Below are 23,757 nucleotides of genomic sequence, written 5' to 3'. Positions count from 1 at the left end.
CTTCTGTTCCCCCCACTTTGAGATACAATTGACCTAGACCACGGTGCAACTTTAAAGTGCAGAGCATGTTGCTTTGACACACTTACATATGCCATATGGTCACCGCTGTGTGTTAGCTAAGACGCCTGTCATGTCTCATAATTACCACTTCCTTTTTGTGGTGCGAACATTTAAGATCTACTCTCTTGGCAACTTTCAAGTATATAGTTCAGTATTTTTTTCTTTTTTATTGAATTTATTGGGGTGACATTGGTTAATAAGAGTATAGGTTTCAGGTATACGATTCTATAATACATCATCTGTATGTTTATCACCCCAAGTCAAGTCTCCTTCCATCATTTATTCCCCTTATACCCTATTCTCCCTCCCCCCACTGCCTTTCCCCCTACTAATCACCATACTCTGTCTATGAGTTGTTGTTTTTTTCTGCTTAATCCTTTCAAGGATTTTCACCCAGCACACGCCCACCCTCCACAGCTATCAGTCTGTTCTCTGTGTCTAAGAGTCTGTTTCTGTTTTGCTTGTTAGTTTATCTTGTTCATTAGATTCCACATATAAGTGAAATCATATGGCACTTGTCTTTCTCTGATGTATTATTATCTATAATCACCATGCTGTGCATTGATTCCACAGAACTTACTCATCTTCCAACTGGAAGTTTGTACTTTCTGACCAACAGCTCACCATTTCCCATCTCCCAGTAACCACCATTCCACTCTCTCTTTCTACGAGTGCCATAAGTTCCTTTTCTCCTTAAGTTCATAATAGATCAAAAAAGAAATGAGTGAACAAGTATCTCCAAAACAAACTGGCACTTGCTCTGAAGACAAGCTTAGCGATTTCTGTGAAATAATTCTCTGGATGCACGGCCACTGATTAACTTCTAAGTAAACCAACAGGCCCCAGAGGCCCGGGAGGGCTGGAAGACCAGCCCTGCTGGCTGAGCAGCTGAACTGCCTGCATGTAGCCCAGGGCTAACTGAGGTCCAGCTAAAGTCCCAGAATCTGTCCTTTCCACCACGCTGCACGACACTCTGTGGCTTCCCCCAATTAGAGGTTTCACCCAACTTGCCACATGCTTCCTGTGTAATTCAGTGGCTGAACACGTCCCTGGTAATGATTCTATTTCTAACCCAGTGGGAAGGACGACCTCATATTCTCGACAGAGGTCTGCCTTGAGCCTGCAGGATAAGATGTGCATCAAATATACCAGGATACTAGGGAATTCCACATGGAATTTAATTGGGGCCCTTTGAGAGGGAGGTGAGGAAGGGGGAGGGGGCGCGATGCTGGCATTTAAAAAGCAGGCCTTGGTCCAAGGATACCTTCTTCTCCCGACTCGATCACGGGTGGTCCCTGTCAGCATTGGCCCCTTTTCACCCATTACCACGCTGCCCTGGGCTGAGGTCCTTCCCTAGTGCAGAGCCTTCCAATGGCTTCACTTTGCACTTAGATTATTATCTAAATTCCTCATCCTGGACGGCTCTTCCCTTCCCCCTTCACTACCTAAATCCTATTCATCTGTCAGGTCTCAGTGTGTGTCACTTCCTCAGGGAAACGTCCTTGGTCTAGGCTAGAACTGTCAGTTAAACATTCATCCTTCACTTTTGCGTCACACTCAATGCTCGTGTAATTACTTGCCCCATATTCATTTCCCCCACGGGATTCGGAATTCTAGGCAAGCAGCTGTGTCTGAATCATGCCCCCTGTCCTTACCCAGTACCAGGCACATAAATATTTGTTGGATGTTTGGCCATATAAATGAGTAAGTAGTCTACGGCCATACCACCCTGAACGCGCCCGATCTCGTCTGATCTCGGAAGCTAAGCAGGGTCGGGCCTGGTTAGTACTTGGATGGGAGTAAGTAAATGAATAGTGAATGAATGAAAAAAGACTGAAGGGAGACCAAAGGGCTTAGTCCCTCCCAAATTAATGACGAATCTGGAATTTCAGCATTAAGCAGGGAAGGTGTGATGGGGTGGACATTATCGGGAAAGTCTCTGAAATCACACCACATCAATGACTTCGGGAAAGGTCACGGACTTCTGCAACAAGCAGAGTGCACCCACGGCAGCCTGCAGGCTCCCCAATGCTCCAAGAACACTTACCTGCACTCTCTGTGTGGTTCTTATTAGCTGGTGCTTTCATCATCTTCTCGCTGAATAAAAGAAAAAGAGAGTCAGCTATAGTTTCCAAAATGCCTTTTTTGGCCCCCTCCATTCATTATTCTAAGCAATGAGCAGCAGGTAGTGATGGTATCAAGCAATGAGGGGATTTTAGCATCAGCACCACGATTGGCTGGGATGGAAAAGGCTTCCCAGGTGTGCACTGACACTGCGGGTGGAAGACAGCAGGTGGGCACTCATGACTTTCAGAGGATGGCGGAGGTGGAGACGGGTGGACGGTGGCTGCAGGCACTGCGCAGTGGTCCATGAAGCCACATGCACTGGGAAGCCCATTTACCCTTCTTGGGCCAAAGGGTTACCTTCGACCAAGAATTACCAGAAGGAAAAAACAAACAAACAAACAAACCATGATTCAGAGAGATGTAACTATTTTCAGCCTTGAAATGATTACAAGAAAACGGATTTGAATGAGTGAATTATCTTAATGATTAAAGAGAAACAGATTGAATTATTTAATGGGTTTGTTTCTTCTTTTTACCTAGATGCATCTTTGCTAGTACTTGTTAGGGGCCCTTTAAAAAGTGCAGACTGAACAAGGCCAGTTAAACTGGCAATCTGTCTCTCCATGGCTTGCATCCTCTCTCTGTAAAACAAGAGAATTGTTTGTTAAAGCTTTATTGACTTGCAGACTGGTTCGTCTGGTGAATGATCACCCGAGGGTCATAAAAGGTACCACCTAGTAGGCCAGCAAAGTGCACCCGCCTGGCTCGGAGAATGTGACGAGCCTGCCAATCCCTGCTGAGCTTGCGTCATGATGGGAGCCTAATGCTAACCCCAAGACCTCACTGAAAAGACGCTGTGCAGACCTGAGAGGCCTCCTGCGAAACTGGAAAGTGTCTCCCTCAGAAACAACTCTGCTTGCGTGGAGTGTTCTCGAGCCTTTCTGCCCTGCTTCTGCCATTTTACTGCTGGCACCAGCGGCGTCCTAGGCCAGCTGTGCCAGTGGCTCAGGCCTCTAAGCTGTGCTCCTCAGCTGCGGGACTGATGACCGGTTTTGGCGTCAATGATGGGGATGTGTGTTGTGTGTGAGGTAAAACTTGTTTTATCGTCTGAGAGCAACACCAATGACTGTCTCTTAAGACCACGAAAAGATATGGTTGAAATCAATGTCTGACTCTGGGGTGAATGGTGCTCAAGCTAATGACACAGGAACTTTAACCTGTGTTAAAGGGCTTCTACAGGATCAAGCAGGAAAACAAATATCCCTAACATGAACGAATAACCCCAATTGTTTGTTGTGCACAGATGCCGCACCTGTTCAGGCTCCCTAATGCTTCATCACAATTCATTTGGCTCAAATTTGTGTACCTCAGACAACGTCCGTTTCACAGAGCTATTACCATTATTTTCAACACGTTAAACAAACAACATCACAAGTGGCTCCCTCTACTGGCAGAGGGCATCCCACGTGACTGCAGGCAAATTCAGTTACCTTTACTTGGGAGTTTAAAACAATAAAGACGGGCAGGGGAGGGCAGCTTGAGTAGCGGGGGCACCTTGCCGGCCTTTGTGCCCCATGCGCAGGTGTCCTAGTGTGAGCTTGAGACAGAGAAGGGACCCCACTCTTCACTGCGGCCTCAGCGCCGCCAACCTCCCCCAGTGTAAGCGACAATGCTGCCCGTGCTACACACTGCATAAGCACGCACTGTGGCTTTTACATAGCAGCCGACTACTTTATCTGGTACCCAGTGGAAATTGTGGTGGTCTGTTCTTTCCCTGGAAAACAATAACTGGTTAAGTTGGACTTACTGAGAGATGCTATATCTATATCTTAAAGTTCATGACAATCAAGCAGACTTTCAAGGGTAGTTTTGTCCATACACAACTTTTTGGCTTTGCGTTTTGCCTTTGGAATATAACCCTTACGAAACACGGAGTTTAATTTCACAATTACAAGCTTCTGACGTCAGAACTCCATGCATTTTCTTTCGTTTAAAATGGCTGGTCTGTCACAATACTGAGTTTCTTGGATGAAAGTCATGCAGTCTAGGCAGCTCATGGTTGTAAACCCACTAAGGAAAAAGAAAGAATTTAAGCATGAATAGTACGATCTCTTTGCTCTGGTAGTGTGGAAAGGAGAAATCTCAAGCAATGAGAGTGGGAACGCATCTCCATCTCCATGCAGCGAGCTTCCAGGTGTTTCCAGGTGTGGCAGTGAATGCTAATCCCCTGAGCTGCAAAGCATTTTCAGTCACACCTATGCTCCTGGCCCCCTCTCTGTCATAGCACAGCGCATGTGCCAAAGAGAAAACTTAGGAAGAAGCTACCCTCAAGAAAGCAGGTTAGTAAATACCTAATGGACATCCCATGTTCATCAGACCCAAGTCGCTATGGGGTCTCAGAAATGATTGGCTAGTGGCTGATCATGCTGCCTGCCATGTGGGAGACACAGACTCACACAAATGGGCTCTTGGGAAATGAGTGACTTCCACAAGGACCCGCTGAGTAGCGGGTGACAGCTGTCCAGGGCCCCCGTTCTTCCCACGGTAATGCTAGAAGTCAAACTCATGACCCTCAGAGTCGAGGTACATTCAGAACCACCTCAAGATGTACTCGTTTCCTGCTCTCATCCAATCCTAGGCAAATACAGAGCACTGCTTTCTTCTTTCTTTTTTCTTTTAAAAGCAGCATGACATTTTTAAGGTCTAGACAGCTTTGGTGAGACAGCGGCTTGAGGGGATCCATGAAGCTGGAGTGTGGGACAGGAAGGCATGGTCACAACATAACTGCAGACAGAGGACAGCACTACTACGTACGAAATGTAAGAAACAGGTAGGTCTATGACTGCAGAGAATAAATGAGAATCTGGTAAGAGGGAAATGGCAGAAGGAGGGATTCAACATTGGCTCTAGGCACAGCCCTGATTAGGGCTAACTCACTGTTCTTTCTGAACCCTCACTGGCCAACAGGTTTCGTGACCTTGTCTAAGAAAGGTCAGCGTAGCATTAAAAACCAAAACAAAGCGCCTAGGCCATTCCAGATTCAGGGCATTGATCTGCAACTGATCCATCACAGCGATTGGAATCGCACAACGTTACAGCACAGGAGGGGTGGTCTCCACACGAGCGTCCATAGAGTTGCATTTCCTTGGCTCAGCGGGTACTTGGCTCTTTGCTGCGCTTCCCCAGGATGCAGAGGAAGACAACCCACAAACCCACACCCCTCTTCTTACTCCCTAGGGATCATGTCCACACAGCTACAGAGCTTCCTGGGGTCAAGGTCTGGATGCTTTGAAGGAAAGGCCCTAGACTCAGGCCTGGTATCACACCCTTGGTTTTCCTTTTTGTATCTGTGAGGCTAGAAGAAAGTGCTCCCTGGGTGGCCTCCTCTGTGCTATGCCACCAGCTGGGCCCCAGAAGGAAGACAGTATCTTTCAGAGCCTCCAGAGTTCAGAACACTTGAGCTGACACCTGAGGGGAGCAATTCTCTCCCATTGCCCAGGTAACGGTGGGTCCTGCACGTGGCCGAGATGCTGACTGCACACGCGTGTTCCACTGCCTTGGCCAAAACCACGTTACAAAAATACAATTTTTCGACACATGGAAATGAGAAAACTTTTCCCCTCCTATTTAATCATCAAAGTGTTTCTGGTTTCAGGATTCATTTGAGGGAGATTATCTGATTTATAAATTCATAAATAAGATTGTCTTTCCATTTCATGGTTGGTAATCTGGAAACAATTTTATGGTTTAACTAAATTACAGCAACTGGAAAGTTATGCAGCTTTTGCCCATGATGAAATGTTATGAAGTATGTTTTAATGTGAAAGGGGGGAAAAAGTGAAATGTAGTGAAAGAAGAGAAATTATATATGACCCTCTCATTTTATTGCAGGGACAATTTTGTATAATAATCATCAAAATATTAAAGATGCTTAAGCTCATTCTTGCCAATATCACTCGGTTTAAGGTATTACACGATTGGTATAATTACTGTTGAAAAAATGGTTTAAAAGTGATTTCATAAACCATTTTCTATCATTCCATAAACCATATTTATGGGATTAGTATATATGGTTAACTAGTCATTTAGCACAGTAAGTCAGCCTGGATGAATGAATGTTTTCAGGGCCCAACCATAATATTAATAAAAACTCAAGTCCAAATCCAGGGAAAGTGCTGATCCCAGTATTGAAATTCCTGTTGCGACAATGGGCTTTCCTGCAAGCACCTGTCTGTGAAGACATAGCAAAGCCCACACTGCTCACAGTCTGCCCTGTCTTCAGAGTAGAGGGACGGAAAAATGTGCATTTGAGGGAATATTTTTAGTCAGTAACTCCATTTATACAACGTTTTTGATTCAAGTTTTCACCTCTAACATTTTTGACCATGGACCTGCCTTTGTTCTGAGCCCTCATTACTGAGTTAAGTCCTTATCATTGCCTATCTGAGTAAATTAATGGCTATTAAAAAACAAGTCAAGGCTGTAACAAGTCTGAGACTGGTAATTCCCCTGTAATGAAGCCCTTAGGCTATGTTTTTAAAGATCCTAAACAAATGCTGGGAATCTAGGTGAAACCAGCCAAGGGAGCCGATAGGATTGCTTAGGCCCCCAGTCAGGGGCATTCTCCTCCCTAACCAGTTACTAACGTTGAAACCTAGTGGTGCAGGACAGCCAGTAACAATGATTGTAACCAGGGCTGGCATTCTGAGAGTACTTTCTAGGTGGTCCATCAATTCACTTCTAGTTCTAATATTGTCTGATTTGTTTTTTGCTCCGGCTCATTCCTCTACCCCCAGAAAGGGACAGTCAATGAGTCTTCAACAAATGTTTTTGAGCACTTAAGTTGTGCTACACACCACAGTGCAAGCTGCTGTGGACACAGCAGCGACAGAGTACCATCATTAAGCAGTACTTTCCTTTCACAAAGTCACTTTTTTTTTTTTTCTGGGAGAAATCTCGGTGAATTAAAGCCCAGTGCCAAAGGCATTTCCCAGAACTGAATAGTGAACAGGCTTCAAGTTGTTTGCTCAAGCCCTGACTCTCTGGTATGAAGGGAAAAAAATCAGAGTAATTGAAGACTCTATTTTCAAGTGAGTTCAACAAAACACTGGAATTCAAATGATCTGAACTTGTGATACAGCTTCAAAGGGGATTCTGAGCAGCCAGCTTTCTATTTTTGCCCGCACTCTAACCTATTGGTGAAAGAACTATATACTAAAGACATTCTTCCAAAAACTTCCAACAAATGTTAACTTTTCATTCAAGCATCCAGATGTAGTTGATGGTGACTACAATGTTCTGTGCACATTAATATTGTCCCCCTACCATTGCACGCCTTTAAAGATAACGACCATATCTTGCACTTTTCTTGCATGTACAAACATTAGATGAGGACTGAATACATACAGGGTCATTAAAAAATATTGTTTATAACCCTGACCGTGAGGGCTGCTGTTTGTTCTCCTGCCTACTGCTCATGGAGAAGAAAGGAGTTCTATGTTCCCTATTGCTGCTTCATCTCCCCGCTTCTGAATTACTCATCTGTACCTTCCCTGGTGCCATTTGAGACCAAGGCTATGATCATCCACGTTCTCCTATTCCCAGTCACTATGTACAGATGCAAAAGTTGGATAGTGAACTGGGGGAAGGTGAAGGGGGAAAAAAAGGAGACATATGTACTACTCTTTGTAATACTTTAAGCAATAAAAAAAAAATTAAAAAAAAGTTGGACAGTGAAGAAGACCGATGGGGAAAATATTAATTTGAAACACAGTATTGGAGGCGAGAGCTCTACAGGTACCCAGACCACTGGAACGATGAACAAGTGGGTTCTAGAGCAAATTAAGTCTGAAACATCATGAGGCAAAAATGACAAAACTGAAGCTACCTTACTAGGGCACATCATGAGAAGGCAGGGCTTTTTGGAGAAGACATTAATGCTGGGAAAAATAGAAGGCAGCAGGACACCAAACATGAGACGGATTGACTCCCTAAAAGAAGCCACAGGCATGCGTCTCCAGGAGCTGAGCAAGGCTGCTGAGGACAGGAGACGGTGGACATCACTCATTCACAGGGTCTCCAGGAGTCGGAGCTGGCTCAATGGCAGATAACTCACACACGTTCCCTACCTACATCTAGAAAATTTCCTCACATCCTTGGATGGCTTCAGCCTGGAAAGATGTCCTCCTGTCTGCCACACTGCAGTCCATCATCCTTTGTAGCTTTGGTATCCGTGCTGATAGTCCTTTCAAAAGTTTGGCATTATAGATCCTCAAACTCTTCTTCACAGACATTCTCTGACCTTAAGTTATTCGTTGGTTTCTGTCCAGATCAGAAACTCCAAAATCCTCTCTCAGTGTAGCAACCTTTAGTTGTCTTCGATTCCCTCAGTCACACAAATCAGCTCTTTACCTGCGTCCTTACCTCCTTCACCCTCAGTGATCAAGACTGTCTGGAAATTCATTTTAATTTTCCTGCTCCTCACCCTGATGGTCCACACACACTCTCTCCACTGTCCTGACTGGATTCTCTGTGGCTGGTCTCTCTCTCAGCCTTGCAGTTCCTATGCTGGCTGACTACGAAGGAGGGAAATAAATGAGGGAAAAGGACCCCTTTGTGTCCCTTTGTTTCTTCCCCTGTCACTTCCTCTTGGTGATACTTCAAGGAGACAGAGTGTGGAATCCTCTCGTCAGGCAACCTGGTTTCCCCCAAGTCAGGAAAGACAATGACCAAAGCAAAGGTGTTCACCTGGAATGCTCTGCATTTTACTTATGGCCCATGAAGCTACACACTGAATGACAACTGTAAAGAAATAAGTACAAAATGGAGCCCCCTGTGTGAGGATCCGGGAAGAAAAAGCTATATCTAATCTTCATAAATTTACCAAGGCATTGAGAGAATGAGAGCTTATAATGAGATGTGAAGAGAAATGCTGTGGAGATGATGGTATTCCCTGTAATAAATAGTTCTTCATATATTAAAACTGCTGCTATTTACCCAGAATGCCTCAGTGATGTTTAATAATCAATAACCCAATTCAACAATTGCTTTGAGTGAGCACTGTGATGGCCCTGGGGGTAAATGCTGCCAGAGTCTTTCTTCTTGACCTCAGGCTGCAGATGCCCCAGCTTGGTGGGCACAGTGGCTGGATTCTGCAGGGTGCGGGTGCTGGATGGCAGAGTCGGAGAGGTCAGCTGGGGAGGAGCTACTCCTCCTGAGAGGAAGCATGTGCAGGAAGGCAAAGCAAATAGTGGGATTTAGCCAGAAGAAGAAAGGAGAAGAGAGCAGAACAGAGTGTTCTACGTAAGGAGAGTTCAGGCATAAGCAGAAGCATTGGACTAATAAAATTTGACAGGAGCAAAAACAATGGACTAGGAATTAACCCAGATTTGTGCTTTGACTTCAGAGATGGGCAGAGGCGGGGTGGAGGTGGGGGGGCGGGGGCAACTTGGAGGCCATTGAGGCAGATCAGGTGGCAGTGGTAGTGGCTTGGACCAGAGTGGTGGAGTGAGGCAGAGAGCAATGGCTGGAGGCAGGGAATCTTTGGATATAGAGCTATCTCTGGTTGCCCAGATGTGGAGTGTGAGAGGCAGTAATCAAGATGACACCAAGGCTTTCAGCCTAAGTAATAGATGAAGTTGTCATACGTGAGATGGGAAAATAAGTGTTCATTTTTGGACATCCTGGGTTTGACTTGACCACCAGACATCCAAGGGGAGATACAGATCTCCACCCACAAATCACTCAATATCTCTGAGTCTCAGTTTCCTCACCTGTCAACCTAGGGTAACAACTGCCTTCCCTGTCCCACAGGGCTGTCGTCCTACAAGATGTAGGAAATGAAGGCAAGCAAGAAAAATGTATGAGCACGCACTTTATAACTTGCAATATGTTATGGATGTGGAAGGCTTCTTTTGTCACTTCAACTTCATTCATTCAACAGACATTTTTCTGGTGTGGATTGTGTGCCAGGCACAGTGGCAGATGCTTGGGCTATAGCTGTGAATAAAGCAAAGGGCTTCTTACCCTCCTGGAACTTACATTTTAGGGGTGAGGGTAACGGTACAACAAACTAAGTAGAGAAGTATATATATATATGTATGTGTGTGTGTGTGTGTGTGTGTGTGTGTATGCATATGTAAATATAAACATATATACTTGCATATAAATATACATATAATATTTATGTAATCGTGTCTGTGTGTGTATATATGATGGTCGGTTAGGAAAGGCCTCCTTGAGCAGATGGTGTGTGCTTTTTTGAAATATATTTTTATTGATTTTTAGAAAGAGAGGAAGGGAGAGGGATAGAGAGATAGAAACATTGATGAGAGAATCATCATCGATCAGCTGACTCCTGCATGCCTCCTATTGGAGATGGAGCCTATAACCTGGGCATGTGCCCTGACCGGGAATTGAACCAGTGACCTCTTGGTTCCTGGGTTGACAGAGCGCATGGTGATTAAGTGAAGCCCGGACATTGGCAAGAAGCCAGTCAGGTAGACAGACATCTGCTGGAAGAGAAGAACAAATGCAACGTCCCAGAGGCAGGCAAATCCCAAGTTCACACACAGGAAGCTAGTGTATGTGGAATGGAGCTTGTGACAGGGAGTGTGAAAGGCTGAATGCATACTCTGCACACAGAGGAAAGAGGGCCTCCAAGGCTCCCACCCCTTGTTAAATAGACGCCCATTCTCTAATGTCCAACACCGAGCGAATGCCATGTCTGAGAGCCGGCCAAACTTAGACTTCCAGAATCATGCAACTTTCTAGTTGGAGAGAACTTATTTAGGCCCCATGATGTTCTTTCCATTCTAATTCAGTGATTTTGGCTAAAGCAAAAAAAAAAAAAAAAAAACCCACAAAAAAACAAAAAAGGAAAGAAAAGGCATGCAGGCCCAGCAGGGTGGGCGAAACTGGGCCACACCCAGGCGTGTGCTCCCCACGTGCACACTCACTGACTTCCGGCGTGCTGACAGCGTTCTGCCCAGCACAGCAAATGCTCTGGGAATGCTCCAGGCAGCCTTTACTCTCTTTCACAACATGCTTCCTGGTAGGCTGTTTTGTCTGGGACTAAACACAGTCCCAAGTCGGGCATGAGGACACATAGTCTCTCAGATCCAAATGGCCAACACATTATGGCTCCTTTCCACCAAGGGCTATGGCTTCACAATGTTATGTCGATTGAGACTCTTATTTATAGAAAACTTTCCAGTTCACAAAAGGATTTCACACTCATTTTCCTTTAAACGGCACAGACCCCTCAACCTGTGGGTCACGACCATCAGAAAACACATAAAGCATATCAGATATTTACATTACGATTCATAAGAGTAGCAAAATTACAGTTATGAAGTAGCAACGAAAATAATTTTATGTTTGGGGGTCACCACAATATGAGGAACTGTATTAAAGGGTCGCGACATTAGGAAGGTTGAGAACCACTGCCTTAAGAGGTCATGGTTGGTTACCGTTCCGTTCTGGCCAAGGACACCGAGGCTTAGGGAGGTGGGGTCCCCCTATGGAAGCACAGCTAGTTTACCGGCACACACACCTGCACACCCAGTGCTCCCTGCGGGGCTCTGAGCTGCCTGCCTCGTGACTCACCAGCTGGGGCGAGAACCTTCCCTCCCCAGGGCAAGCCTCCACCCTGCTTGCTTAAATCATCTGCTTTACATTTTCGTTCTCTTCCCTGAGGGAGATTTTTAATATTCATGCTGTAGACGTGACAGCTCATTTTTTTTTTTGTACAGGTACAAACTAGTATGAATAGCTGTTTGTTCAGGTTCTGGCAACCTGAACACGGGCCTGTAATGTATCTTCCAACGAGAGATGGTGTCAGAAGCGATGGGAGATGGTCCCTTGCGTGGTCCTAAGGGAGCTTGGCACCAACTGCCACTCCCACCTGCCCTGGTCTGCAGCCTCAGCATGCACTCAAAAGAAACAAGATAATGTCTCTGAAGGAAAAAGGAAAAAAACAACATTTCCTATACTTGGCTTCTCTCATAGGTTTTTTCATTTTGCCTTCTTAGATACTATGCTTGCTGGAGGAGTTAGGATACACGGCCTTTATTAAAAAGACAAAAATACTGAGACAGCACGAGAGTGAAAACATCATTTGACTAGTGGCTCCCATCACTGGACCTTTGGGAAGTCCTTGTTTCTCCGTCTGTAAAGTCACCGGTTAGGAGAATGGTCTCTAAGATCCCTCCGGTTCTGAAGAGGGACAGGAAGGGAGGGGTGTTTCCTGGCAATGCAAGATGGTCCTACAAGACTTGTGGGTAATACAGACTTTTTGAGACCTGCAGTTTTTGAAAGTTCAAATTTACGCTTACACCTGGCTATATTTTTTAATCACTTCATTTATGAAAAATAGTTCAAAATTCAAACAAGTGCAAGCTCCCTGATCTTGACCACACAGAAGGACAAGCCCCAAAGAGGCTAAAGTGTAGCCTGGACATCAGGAGAGCCCGGGACTACCCAGCTGCTGGGCTGCTGGACTTAGATGAGCCCCATCTTCAGGCTGGGTCGAACCCACGATGAGTCTGCACTGAGTCTTTCAAAAAGGCTGAACCCGCCCCTAAGCACTTATTCATCTTCTCTTTGAAAAAAGAGGTTCCAGTCGGCAAGGTAAGGGGCTTATCTGAATCTCACAGTAGTTATGTTCCTCTGGCTTAGCTTCTGGTTTCAGACTCAAGGCATCTGATTGACAGCACCTCATGAATATTCAAAGGGAATACCAGGGCATACTTAAATTTCACCTAATTAGTGACAGATGATGGCTTTTCCTTTTGAGAAATTGGTTTAATGTAACACAGACTTTGTGACAGTCATTCCACTGGTATTTTTGATAGAATATTCCTTGTGTAAGAGGAGTGCTATCTTCAAAACTTGTCAGGTGGGTAAGTACCATGTTTATCAGACAGCTGTTGCCTCCACTCAGCAGTTAAGAAATGACTAGCAAATATTACTTAACCATGAAGTTTATATTCCTGTGACTGAAGTAATAGTTCAATTCATTGGCTCTTACTTGACTTCTGAGACCAGCAAAACATCATATCCAGATGACATTTGTTTTTAATATATTTTATTGATTTTTTACACAGAGGAAGGGAGAGAGATAGTTAGAAACATCGATGAGAAAGAAACATCGATCAGCTGCCTCCTGCACACCGCCTACTGGGGATGTGCCCACAACCCAGGTACATGCCCCTAACCGGAATCAAACCTGGGACCTTTCAGTCTGCAGGCCGACGCTCTATCCACTGAGCCAAACCGGTTTTGGCCAGATGACATTTTTATAGGCACCATAATGCAAGCAATACAGCAAAGATAAGTCTGACTTCCTAAATAATATCTTTTCATTGTAATGTATATATATATAATTCTAGCTCATCTCCACACTGTCATGAAGGCTTCCAGACCAGCATGAGTTGAGGAAAGTGCTCCCTTGTGTGAATTCATAGCCATTGCTGTCTGTATCACTTCTTCGGAATTAATTATGTACAAGCAGTCCCCAAATTAGGCTTGTAATTAAAAGTTTACTTGTACTTCCATTGTTTAGAACTTGGAATAAATGGTGGTTGAATTTCCAGCTGGGCCACGGAAGCCTCTATAACCTCCAGGGTATTATTAGTTTTATCATGTTCTTCATTGTTTTCAAAGAAAACGTGGCCTGACTTTCCAGCTGGACTTTCCGTCGCTGGGAACAGAACTGCTCCCGCACGAAGCTGCAGACTCTGGGAGAGCCATTTCCCTGGAGTGACTTGACATAGCCTCCTCCCTTCCCTGCACTTCACTGGGAGACAGGGTCACTGTCAAAGTGACAAGAAAAGAATCCCTGAGCAGCTCCCATGACTGAAGCCCTATTTCTGTGGTTGTTCCTGCAAAACAGTTACTTAGTAGGCATTCTAAGTTCAGAAGTTTCCTGAACTTAACTGTGGCATAGCTTATATATTTATATTACAATTTTGATGGTTTTTGTTTTTATTTTTAGTTAATCCTCACCTGAGGATATTTTTTCCATTGTTTTTCAGAGAGAGTGGAAGGGGGAGGGGGGCGGGGAAAAAGAGAAGCATTGATTGGCTGCCTCTCACATGTGCCCAGACTGGGGCCAGGGAGCGAGCCTGCAACTGAGGTACGTGTCCTTGACCGGAATTGGACCCAGGACTCCTCAGTCTGAGGGCCGAAGCTCTAATCACTGAGAAAAACCGGCTACGGTACAATTCTGATGTCTTATGACTGTCTTCACAGCTTATCTTACTTGTGCATGGGGACTGCATAGAAATTTCCTTGTGTCCTCCAAAGCATCCAGCCCACAGCTAAGCACAGAAGAGAAGCTCAATAAACATTTATTGATCCACTAGGGGCCCGGTGCACGAAATTCGTGCACTGGGTGTGTGTGGGGAGGGGAGTGTCTCTCAGCCCAGCCTGCCCCCTCTCAAATACTGGGAGCCCTCAGGCGTTGACCCCCATCACCCTCCAATCGCAGGATCGGCCCCTTGCCCAGGCCTGATGCCTCGGCCAGAGGCGTAGACCCCCATCACCCTCCGATCGCCTGATCAGCCCCTTGCCCAGGCCTGACGCCTCCACCAGAGGTGTCAGGCTTGGACAGGGGACCCCCATCTCCCCCCATCACTGGCTCTGGCCCCCGCCCAGCCCTGAGGCCTCTGGCCCAGGAATCATGCCTGGGCAGGGGACCCCCATCTCCCTCTGATCGCTTGCTCCACCCCCCGCCCAAGCCTGACGCCTCTGACCCAGGCTTCAGGCCTGGGCAAGGGGACCATCATATCCCCCCAATCCCTGGCTCCGCCCCCCACCCAGGCCTGATGCCTTGGCCAGAGGAGTTGACCCTCATCATCCTCCGATCACCAATCACCGGATCGGCCCCTTGACCAGGCCTGAGGCCTCTGGCAGAGGTGTCAGGCCTGGGCAGGGGACCCCCAGCTCCCCGCGGTTGCAGGCTCCGCCCCTGCCCAGGCCTAACGCCTCTGGCCGAGGCGTCTGGCTCGGGCAGCAGGGACCCGCAGCTGCAGTGGCCCCGCGATCGTGGGCTCCGCTTTAGGCCCAGGCAAGGGACCCCTAGCTCCCGGGACTGCCAGCTTCGACCGTGCCCAGCTCCCATCGCTGGCTCCACCCCTACTTCCTGCTATCACTGGCCAGGGCGGCAAAGGCGCCTGATTCTCCGATCATGGCTGGGGGGCAGGGCAAAGGCGGCCCCAGGGCCGCCTTTGCCCTGCCCCCCAGCTCTTAGCTCCCCCCTGGGTTTCTGATCACTGTCAGTGGCAGGGGGCTTCTTCCTGCTTTCCCTTTTGCCTCCCTGCATTGTGCCTACATATGCAAATTAACCTCCATCTTGTTGGCAGTTAATTTGCATATAGCCCTGATTAGCCAATGAAAAGGGTATCGTCGTACGCCAATTACCATTTTTCTCTTTTATTAGATAGGATAATGAGAGCTGCATGGAAAAGCAATTGAGATAAGAGTTGAATCATTCAGGCACTGTTAGGCATCAAAACAGATAACCTAACAATCTCAACTGCACCTGGCTAGGTGTCTTCACCCTCAGTCTCAGAGCCCGGGTGCCCTTGTGAAAGGATGCTCCAATCCTGGCTTGTCTTTTTGCTCCTGGACCCAAGATGTGCAACCCTGACTACTCTCCTGAAATGGACTTTAAAATGGCTTTGATATTCTAAACATTCTCATCTGGATCCTGGAGCCCAGTTGATTCCATTTTCTTCACACTGAGTTTTGCTGTTGCCTATAATCTGCTCACCAGCTCTATGTTCTTCTTGGCATTATATTCAGAAACAGTCCTTTGTCCTAGCCAGCTCTGTGGTTTAAGCTCTCTGTTTGCTAATACTCAGTAGGAAGCTTGGCTCAAAGCAGGCACTCTTTGAGCACTTATGGTAGGGCAGGCATGGAGCAAAGCACTTAACTGTAATGTCTTCTTCCATCCTGTGAAGTCCTGTTATTATCCTTACCAGAGGTCTGGTGCACAAAATTTGTGCACTGGAGGGTGGGGGTGGGAGGGTGTCCCTCAGCCTGACCTGCGCCCTCTCGCAGTCCGGGACCCCTCTCGCTTTACTGCCTGCTGCTCCTTACTGCTGGGCTTGCTGCTCCTTAGCGCTGCCATGGAGGCGGAAGAGGCTCCTGCCACCGCCGCTGCACTCGTCAGCTGTGAGCCTGGCTTCTGGCTGAGCGGCACTCTCACCATGGGAGCGCACTGACCACCAGGAGGCAGCTCCTGCATTAAATGTCTGCCCCCTGGTGGTCAGTGTGCATCATAGCAACCAGTTGTTCTGGTCATTCTGCCGTTTGGTCGATTTGCACATTAGGGTTTTATTATAGAGGATTTTACAGATGAGCAAAGGAAGGCAGAGCAAGAGTCAGTAATGTGTCAAAGGTCTCAATTGCCAGCAAATGTTAGAACTCAGATTTGAACCCAAACAACCTGGCTTTGGAGTCCACATTCACAAATAAGCACTGCTTCGTACTGCCTCCCAATAAGTGGTGGATTGCAGATTGACTGAACTGAAAGCAATGGCAGCAAGTTATAACAATGAAGAAGCTGTTTTACCACGAGGAAAGAATAGGATCGTAAAGGTTGTCGAGATCTGTTTTAGGACTGTCATGATTTACATTCCTTAAGTGTGAGGCATTACTTCATATGCCCACTGCATTCAGTGGAAAAAGCCCAAATTTCCTTTACTGCAGTGCTTCTCAACCAGGGGCATTTTACCTCCCCGGGGCATCTGACTATGTCTGGAGACATTTTTGATTGTCATGACAGGCAGGGTTGGTTGGGGGGTAGTCTGCTACTGGCATCTACTGGGGTGGAGACTGGAGATGCCGCTAAACACCCCACAACACACAAGAGAATCCCTCCCCGCCCCCCTCGCCCAATTATCAGGCCCAAAGTATCAATACTGAGCAAGTTAAGAAAACCTTGCTTTAGAAAGATGCCAAGTCCAGTTACTTAGGATACCTCTGATGTGCCTCACTTCTGACGATACACACAGGACAAGGAAAAAATCAATCATTCTATTTTGATCATTCAGATTCACCTCTGTAGCAGGACAAATCAGTTCAAAAAAACCTTCAAATGCCTGTCAGTCACTGTGAACATGTTTACATGACATAAATCTAAATTTAAACTTTCACTCAATCAACTGCTAAACCAAGGATGCATCCCACCCCTCAAAGCTACCAACACAGTAATATAATCCTCATAAAATGAGAAAATGATGTAAAATGATTAAGAACAGACACAAGCTACCAGTTAGCATGCAGGCTTCCTCCTGTACACAGAATTTTTCTTTTCCCTTCTTTCTACTTGGCTCAAGACAAGAGATTCTGTTTCTTTAAATCTGTGATGTTTCAGAAATCATAGCGAGATCCCACGTGGCTTCTCTTTCCCCAGATATACATGTCCAGACAGGGCCAGAATGTCTCCTCTGTGGATTCTTGAGTAATTTGTTGAATTTAGCTACTGTATGTGCAAAATAGTAAGATATGATCTTAGTTCAGGTTTACCATGTTTTGTTGAAAAATATTACATTAGGAGGAATCTGTTATACATTTGGAAGGAGAGCTATTAGTCACTTTGAAATGAGCACCCTTAAATTTTGAGTGTTATTTCAATAAAGATATTGCACATTAAATGATACAAACTATAAATAGAAGATAGCAAAACATAAATGTCCTAGAATTTTATAATTCTTAAGGGCTGTTTTATGTGCCATGAACAGAAATAATGATGCTATTTAATGAAGTAATTTTAAAACCGAGGGAAGAGAGAGCCGGTGCACTAAGTCATGTCACACATCGTTCCCTCGGCACTCCCTAACAGGCACAGGGACCCACTCGCTTCTTGGAGTTCCAGCTGAAGGGAAGTCATCTGAGTAAAGTCATTTCATCACTCAAGATCATTTTCTTTTCTTCCTAGAAGCTCAGATATGAGAATTGCTCTCCTGAAGGTCAAAGCAGTTGTAATCTGCTCATCTACCCCAAAGCCCATAGCCATTTTGGGAGGAGAGCCCTACCAACATATATATTCTCCTATATACATGATTTCCCCCCAGATCTTCGATGTATAATTTGTCATTTTTCAGTGTTTTGTGGAAGCATATTTATAAAAACAAGAGATGCCAAATTTATTAAATCAAGGCACATGACTAAATATAAGAATCAAGATGAAATTACTTTAAACTCATTTTCAAGTCAATACGGCTGTTATAAAATAATGTGCCTTCAAAAAAAATACACAAAAAACTACCATTGGAAGTTTCCTGAGCACAGATGGGAAAGAAAGGATTTTTCCTCTGTGATTGCAAACATCCTGCAGTTATGTGGGCCCTTCCATGGAGTGCTCTTCTGAACAGCATCTGGATCCAGCTGTGCCCCAAAGAAAGCATCGCCACAGACTTCTTGGTCTCCCTCCTGTGCTTCTGTAGCTTCGCATCTTAGATGCAAAAGTTCACTTCAGAGCTTTATAAAAAGAGCACTCTCAGGTTTATTTGCTTTTTAACATCACTTAAGTGCAACAGAAATTGGTTTGGCACTTTATAGGACCCTATACTCATGAAGTTAGACATTTAGGCGTTGACGACTCTTTTAAAAATACTTCCACAGATTAAATATATCTGAAATAACATCACGGTATAGGTGAAACAATGGACTATAATTTTGTGCTTCAGTAAGTGTTTTATGTTTTTGTTTTTAAAAAATTTCATTGACATAGTACTCACATTCATTGTTTTAAACATAACATCTACCAAGAAGGTTCTCTATATTCTTTCCTTATTTCTTCATAATTGTGCTAATGTATTAGCTAGGGCAGCTATATTTTAAATGGCATGTATATATTTAGCAGCTAATTATGCAAATTCTACCATGATTACGATTGTAAATATCCTTCAGGAGCAGTCACTTAGCATCTAGTCCTGAAAACATTTTTGGAAAATTCTGGTTAAAATGCTCAGAATTCACTTATTTTCTCAGTGAAGGTGGGACTCATAGTTCTTATGCACCAGGCAGAATATTTCACATTGATAAAAAGTATGGATTCTTTAATGGACTTGAACATTACATGCCACTTAGTGGCTTTGTGACCTTGGGCAAGTTACTTCACTTCTCTGAGCTCAGTTCCCGCATTTGTAAAATTGAAATGATGATAGTACATACCGGTACTTCACTGAGTCATGGTGATTATATCCCAAGATGTGTAGAAACTACTTAACACAGTGTTTGGCCCATAAAAGGCTTTCAGTAAAAGCTAGTTACCACCAGCACTCTTCTTCTTAAAATAGTAGTTTATAAAATAAATGTAGTGCCCAGCAGTACTACATTGCAGCTCAGTCACTAAGCTCTCTAGAAGAGTTCAGAACTACAGTTGAAGAGGAGGAAGTATGACTATCTGGGTAACTATGGGATGATAGGTGGGAGTGCTGATAGCAAAATTTCCAGACTCAAGACTTTTTACTAGAGAATCGTTCTATACACACTTATGTCATGTGCCTGGGTTAAGGATGTTTAGGTGTTTCAGTAATGCGGACTCTAAATGCTGATGTATGTGCGTGTGTGTGTGTATATTTGTGTGCATGTGTATGTGTGCATGTGTGCACGTGCGTGTTGGCCTACAGGAAAAGGGAATCTAGCCTGCTCATGTATGTACAAGGACTCCAATTCCATCCTCTGAAGATAAGCTGGTTAACAGGTGAGGAATCACCTCGGCCGGATGTGAGATAAAATTCTCCCTCTGTTATTTCACATTTCAGGGAATAAAAAAAAAGTAAAATTATGTTCATAATTGTAATCATGTCAGAATACGGTAGCGATAATGACAGTATAGTTTAGGTGAACATTATTCTTTTTTAGTCAATTTTTCTAATACTTGTTATTCTAGAAATAAGGTCATTTAGATTTTCTAAAAAGGGTTTCTAACATATAAAACACAAATCCATCTACTTTTCCCAAGCTTTGGTAAAATAGAAACCTAAAGAGGAAGCAGCGGCCCTAAAAGAATTCTGATACTGCTGCAGGCTAAAATTCTTCATGACTTTGATCCAATATAGAGAAGGCTCCACAGAGCAGAGTTCTTTTGTTCCCTCCCATAACTAGGTGCTGTAAAAAACTGGGCTCAGCCTGGCGGGCGTGTCTCAGGGGTTGAGCGTTGACCTATGAACCAGGAGGTCGTGGTTCGATTCCCAGTCAGGGCACATGCCCAGGTTGTGCGGACTCAATCCCCATTGTGGGTGTGCAGAAGGCAGCTGATCAATGATTCTCTTTCATCATTGATGTTTCTATCTCTCTCTTCCTCTCTGAAATAATAAAAATATAAAAATTAAAAAGAAAAACCTGGGCTCAGTGATGCTCATTAAGTTATAAACATGTGGTAACTGCATGCTGGGAAAGAAGTCATACACTGTCATTGACCAAAACGTGCCTACAGCCCAGCAGGGTGGAAATAGCTTAATATGATCCACGGTGGAACCAAGCTCTCAATTCTCTTAGACCCACAAGGTGAGTCAGCATGGTGGTGGTGGTGGTGGTGGGGCCGGGATGGTGGGGAGGATGGATTCTAGCCCTCACATAGTATCCTGGAGATGGATGGTTTTTACTGTTTCCTTACTAAATTCTTATGATTCTAAGTCCTTCCCCTAAGTGACTAGTTTTTCCCACCAGCCCCTTACAGCCCACCCCAGAGGACGTGTCACCCTTTCTTCAAAGCACAGGGCACAAGCTTCTGAGCAACAAGGCACATCTTGGTAGATTTCCCTCTAGTTGTGACATTGGTCTATTCCAATAAGCCTCAGTATTCCCATAGCCCTCAGCTGTCTGTGTTCCTTTCTTCGAGTGTTAGAATTTCACTTTCCACGGCCTTTGGAAAGGAGAGAATACATATCATTTCCCAATCCTTATTTTTTCTTAGTCCTACATAATCAAGCCAGTCACCACTGCTAGTATATTTTTTTTACTAGTGAAAGCATAGACTTTGTTAGAGCATTAATGATTCCCAAACGACCATGTTCATTCCCTTTCCATCCTCCAGGAATCTTTCTGCTGTGCCTGAACAGGTAAGGAGAGACAGCCCTTTCATGATAAAATTCTGCTAATGAGGACAGGGCTTTCTGATTTGTGTGTGAAAAAGTAAGATAGACAATTCATATTACATTCACAATTTTGGCCTTCTTTTTATAAGGTTATATAATAGTAGTAAGTGATATTACCATTTTTAGTGAGGAACAGGTAACACTACTTCTTATAAGGTACTGAATGGTTAAATATGTAGATCATTTTTCATACATCTTCTGGATTTATATGACAACTAGTTTGGGATGCATTTTTTGACTAGATATTTTATGATTATAATTATTACGTTGATTTCCTTTAACCAATTCAGGCTAGAGAAATTCCCTCTATCACAGCGGTTCTCAGCCTGTGGGTTGCAACCCCTTTGGGGGTCGAACAACCCTTTCACAGGGGTTGCCTAAGACCATCGGAAAACACATATATAATTACATATTGTTTTTGTGATTAATCACTATGCTTTAATTATGTTCAATTTGTAACAATGAAAATACATCCTGCATATCAGATATTTACATTATGATTCATAACAGTAGCAAAATTACAGTTATGAAGTAGGAACAAAAATAATTTTATGGTTGGGGGTCACCACAACATGAGGAACTGTATTAAAAGGTCGCGGCCTTTGGAAGGTTGAGAACCACTGCTCTATCAAAATTAGCTTTTCTTTTACTATATGAACTTTGGAGAGTTTTAAAAATATAGTAGGAAGGTTCAAGACTGGCAAATTATAATAATATGTATATTAAAACAGAAATTAAAATGGTTAGAGTGTGTCATTCACCAGATAATTTTGCTGATCTCCGTATCACTCTGGAATGAGCAGTAAATCTAAACCATCCTATTTTTATGCAAATTCATGTTTTATCACTCTCGATGACAACCAGTAACACCTTCTTTCCATTTCCCCAAACCAGATGAGAAAACAAAATCTCACCACACAAGGAAAAACACAAACCATCACTTTAAACAGCTACACCTTGGGCCACTCACTCCTTATTTTCTGTGGCGGATAGTTATGATGAGCTCTGGATTTCTGGGTCTGAATGGTTTCTGCTAACCACAATTTTCTTCCAAATTATTCAGATGTAGTTATGGATGACGCGGTCTGACCCACGCCCAGGAGCCTGCACTGACCACTCCTGGTGTGTCTGCCCTTCTTGAGCAGGGCCGTGGCTCTGCCTCACTTGACCCCCAACAATTTAGAGGCCACAGACAAGGTTGGCCTTTGAGCCTCGGCTGAGCCCGCCACAGCATCCGCAGGGCACAATGCTCAGCTGACATCTGTTCTCTTGGTCTGATCTCTGAGGAGCTGCGCTCACCAACACGTGGGCACAGACCACCCTCGCCACCCCCCCTCCTCCCCGCCCCCCTTACCTGGTCTCCCTGTCTTTGGGGATCGTAGCAGTGCTGTAAGCAAACATTTGCTTCTCCACTAGCGGAGGGCCGAGGTCCATCAGGCCGGAGAGTCCTGGCGCGGTCCGTGGCTTTTCAATGTACACCAGGGTGCCCGGCTCCTTCTTGAAGGACTGGCGGCTGGGCGAGGCCCGGTCCGGCTGCAGGGTGTGCGGGGGCCCGTGGGCGTTGTGATGCGCGTGCATGTCCACCATCCTCAGGTCGCCGACGCGGTGCGGGGAGGCGGGGGGCGTTTTGGAGCCCAGAGTGGGTAAGTGGCTGTCCGGGTATTTCCTGGGTTTCTGCCTGTACAGGGACTGCTCCATATGCATTTCCGCCTGTAAGGCCGGGCTGCAGTACGCGCTCGCCGACCGGATGGCGGTGCGGTGATAGGCGATGATGTGATCGGGCACGTCCAGCGGGTGCGCGCCGCCGTGGGAAGAGGCGATGCTCATGCGACCCTCGTGGTACAAGTAAGGATCCGCGTAGAAACCCTCGTTTCGGTACATCGCGATGTTCTTGCCGCTCATGTCTTCATCGGGCTTTACGTCTCTTCTTTCCAGAATGGCGCTGGGGCTGGGGGAGATGGACCTGGACACGGGCAGGCTGGAGAGCCTGTCCCGGGGGATGGTGGCGTTGCCGGGGACCACCATCGGGCGGCCGCCCCCATAAGGAATTCTGGATGGGGAGGGAGGCATGGAGTGGGGCACGGGCGTGGAGGGCGGAGAATTTGGAATGGCGTGGGCTGGGTGCGCTGTGGACCCAGGTCGAGAGGCCGCAGGGCCATCTCCTCTTGCATAAACAAGTTCTCTCTGCATCTGAAAATAAAACAAGAAGTTAGAAAAATGTACTTTGATATTCACATTTTTTAGAGAAGCCCCAGGGGACAGGGTGGCTTCCCTGATGTGGGAGGCTGCATGAGGGCCCTTGTCAGATGCCCACCCCTAATCCCTGGGCCCTGTAACTATGTCCCCTTACAGGGCACAGGCACTTTGCAGACGTCCCCCTTTAAGAATGTTGAAATGGGGAGACCGTCCTGGATCATCCAAGTGGGCTGACTGCAAGGACAAGGGTCCTTATATGTGACAGGGAAGCAGCAGGGTCAGAGCGGGGCAGGAGATGTGGTGCAGAAGCAGCGTCAGAGAC

General features: G+C 45.5%; 1 protein-coding gene across 1 annotated transcript in view; it reads right to left on the bottom strand.

The window, feature by feature from the left end:
• KIAA1217 (KIAA1217 ortholog) overlaps nt 1–23,757 on the bottom strand; it is a 315,079-nt gene that overhangs the window by 45,067 nt on the left and 246,255 nt on the right. Inside the window, 3 exon segments of the mRNA XM_059660828.1 lie at nt 2,108–2,157; nt 2,664–2,768; nt 22,594–23,429. Coding sequence (XP_059516811.1) covers nt 2,108–2,157; nt 2,664–2,768; nt 22,594–23,429 — 991 coding nt within the window.

Source organism: Myotis daubentonii, chromosome 1 (assembly GCF_963259705.1).
Source record: "Myotis daubentonii chromosome 1, mMyoDau2.1, whole genome shotgun sequence".
Taxonomy (NCBI): Eukaryota; Metazoa; Chordata; class Mammalia; order Chiroptera; family Vespertilionidae; genus Myotis; species Myotis daubentonii.
Note: the sequence above shows the minus strand (reverse complement) of the source record. Positions and strands in the feature narration are given on the sequence as shown.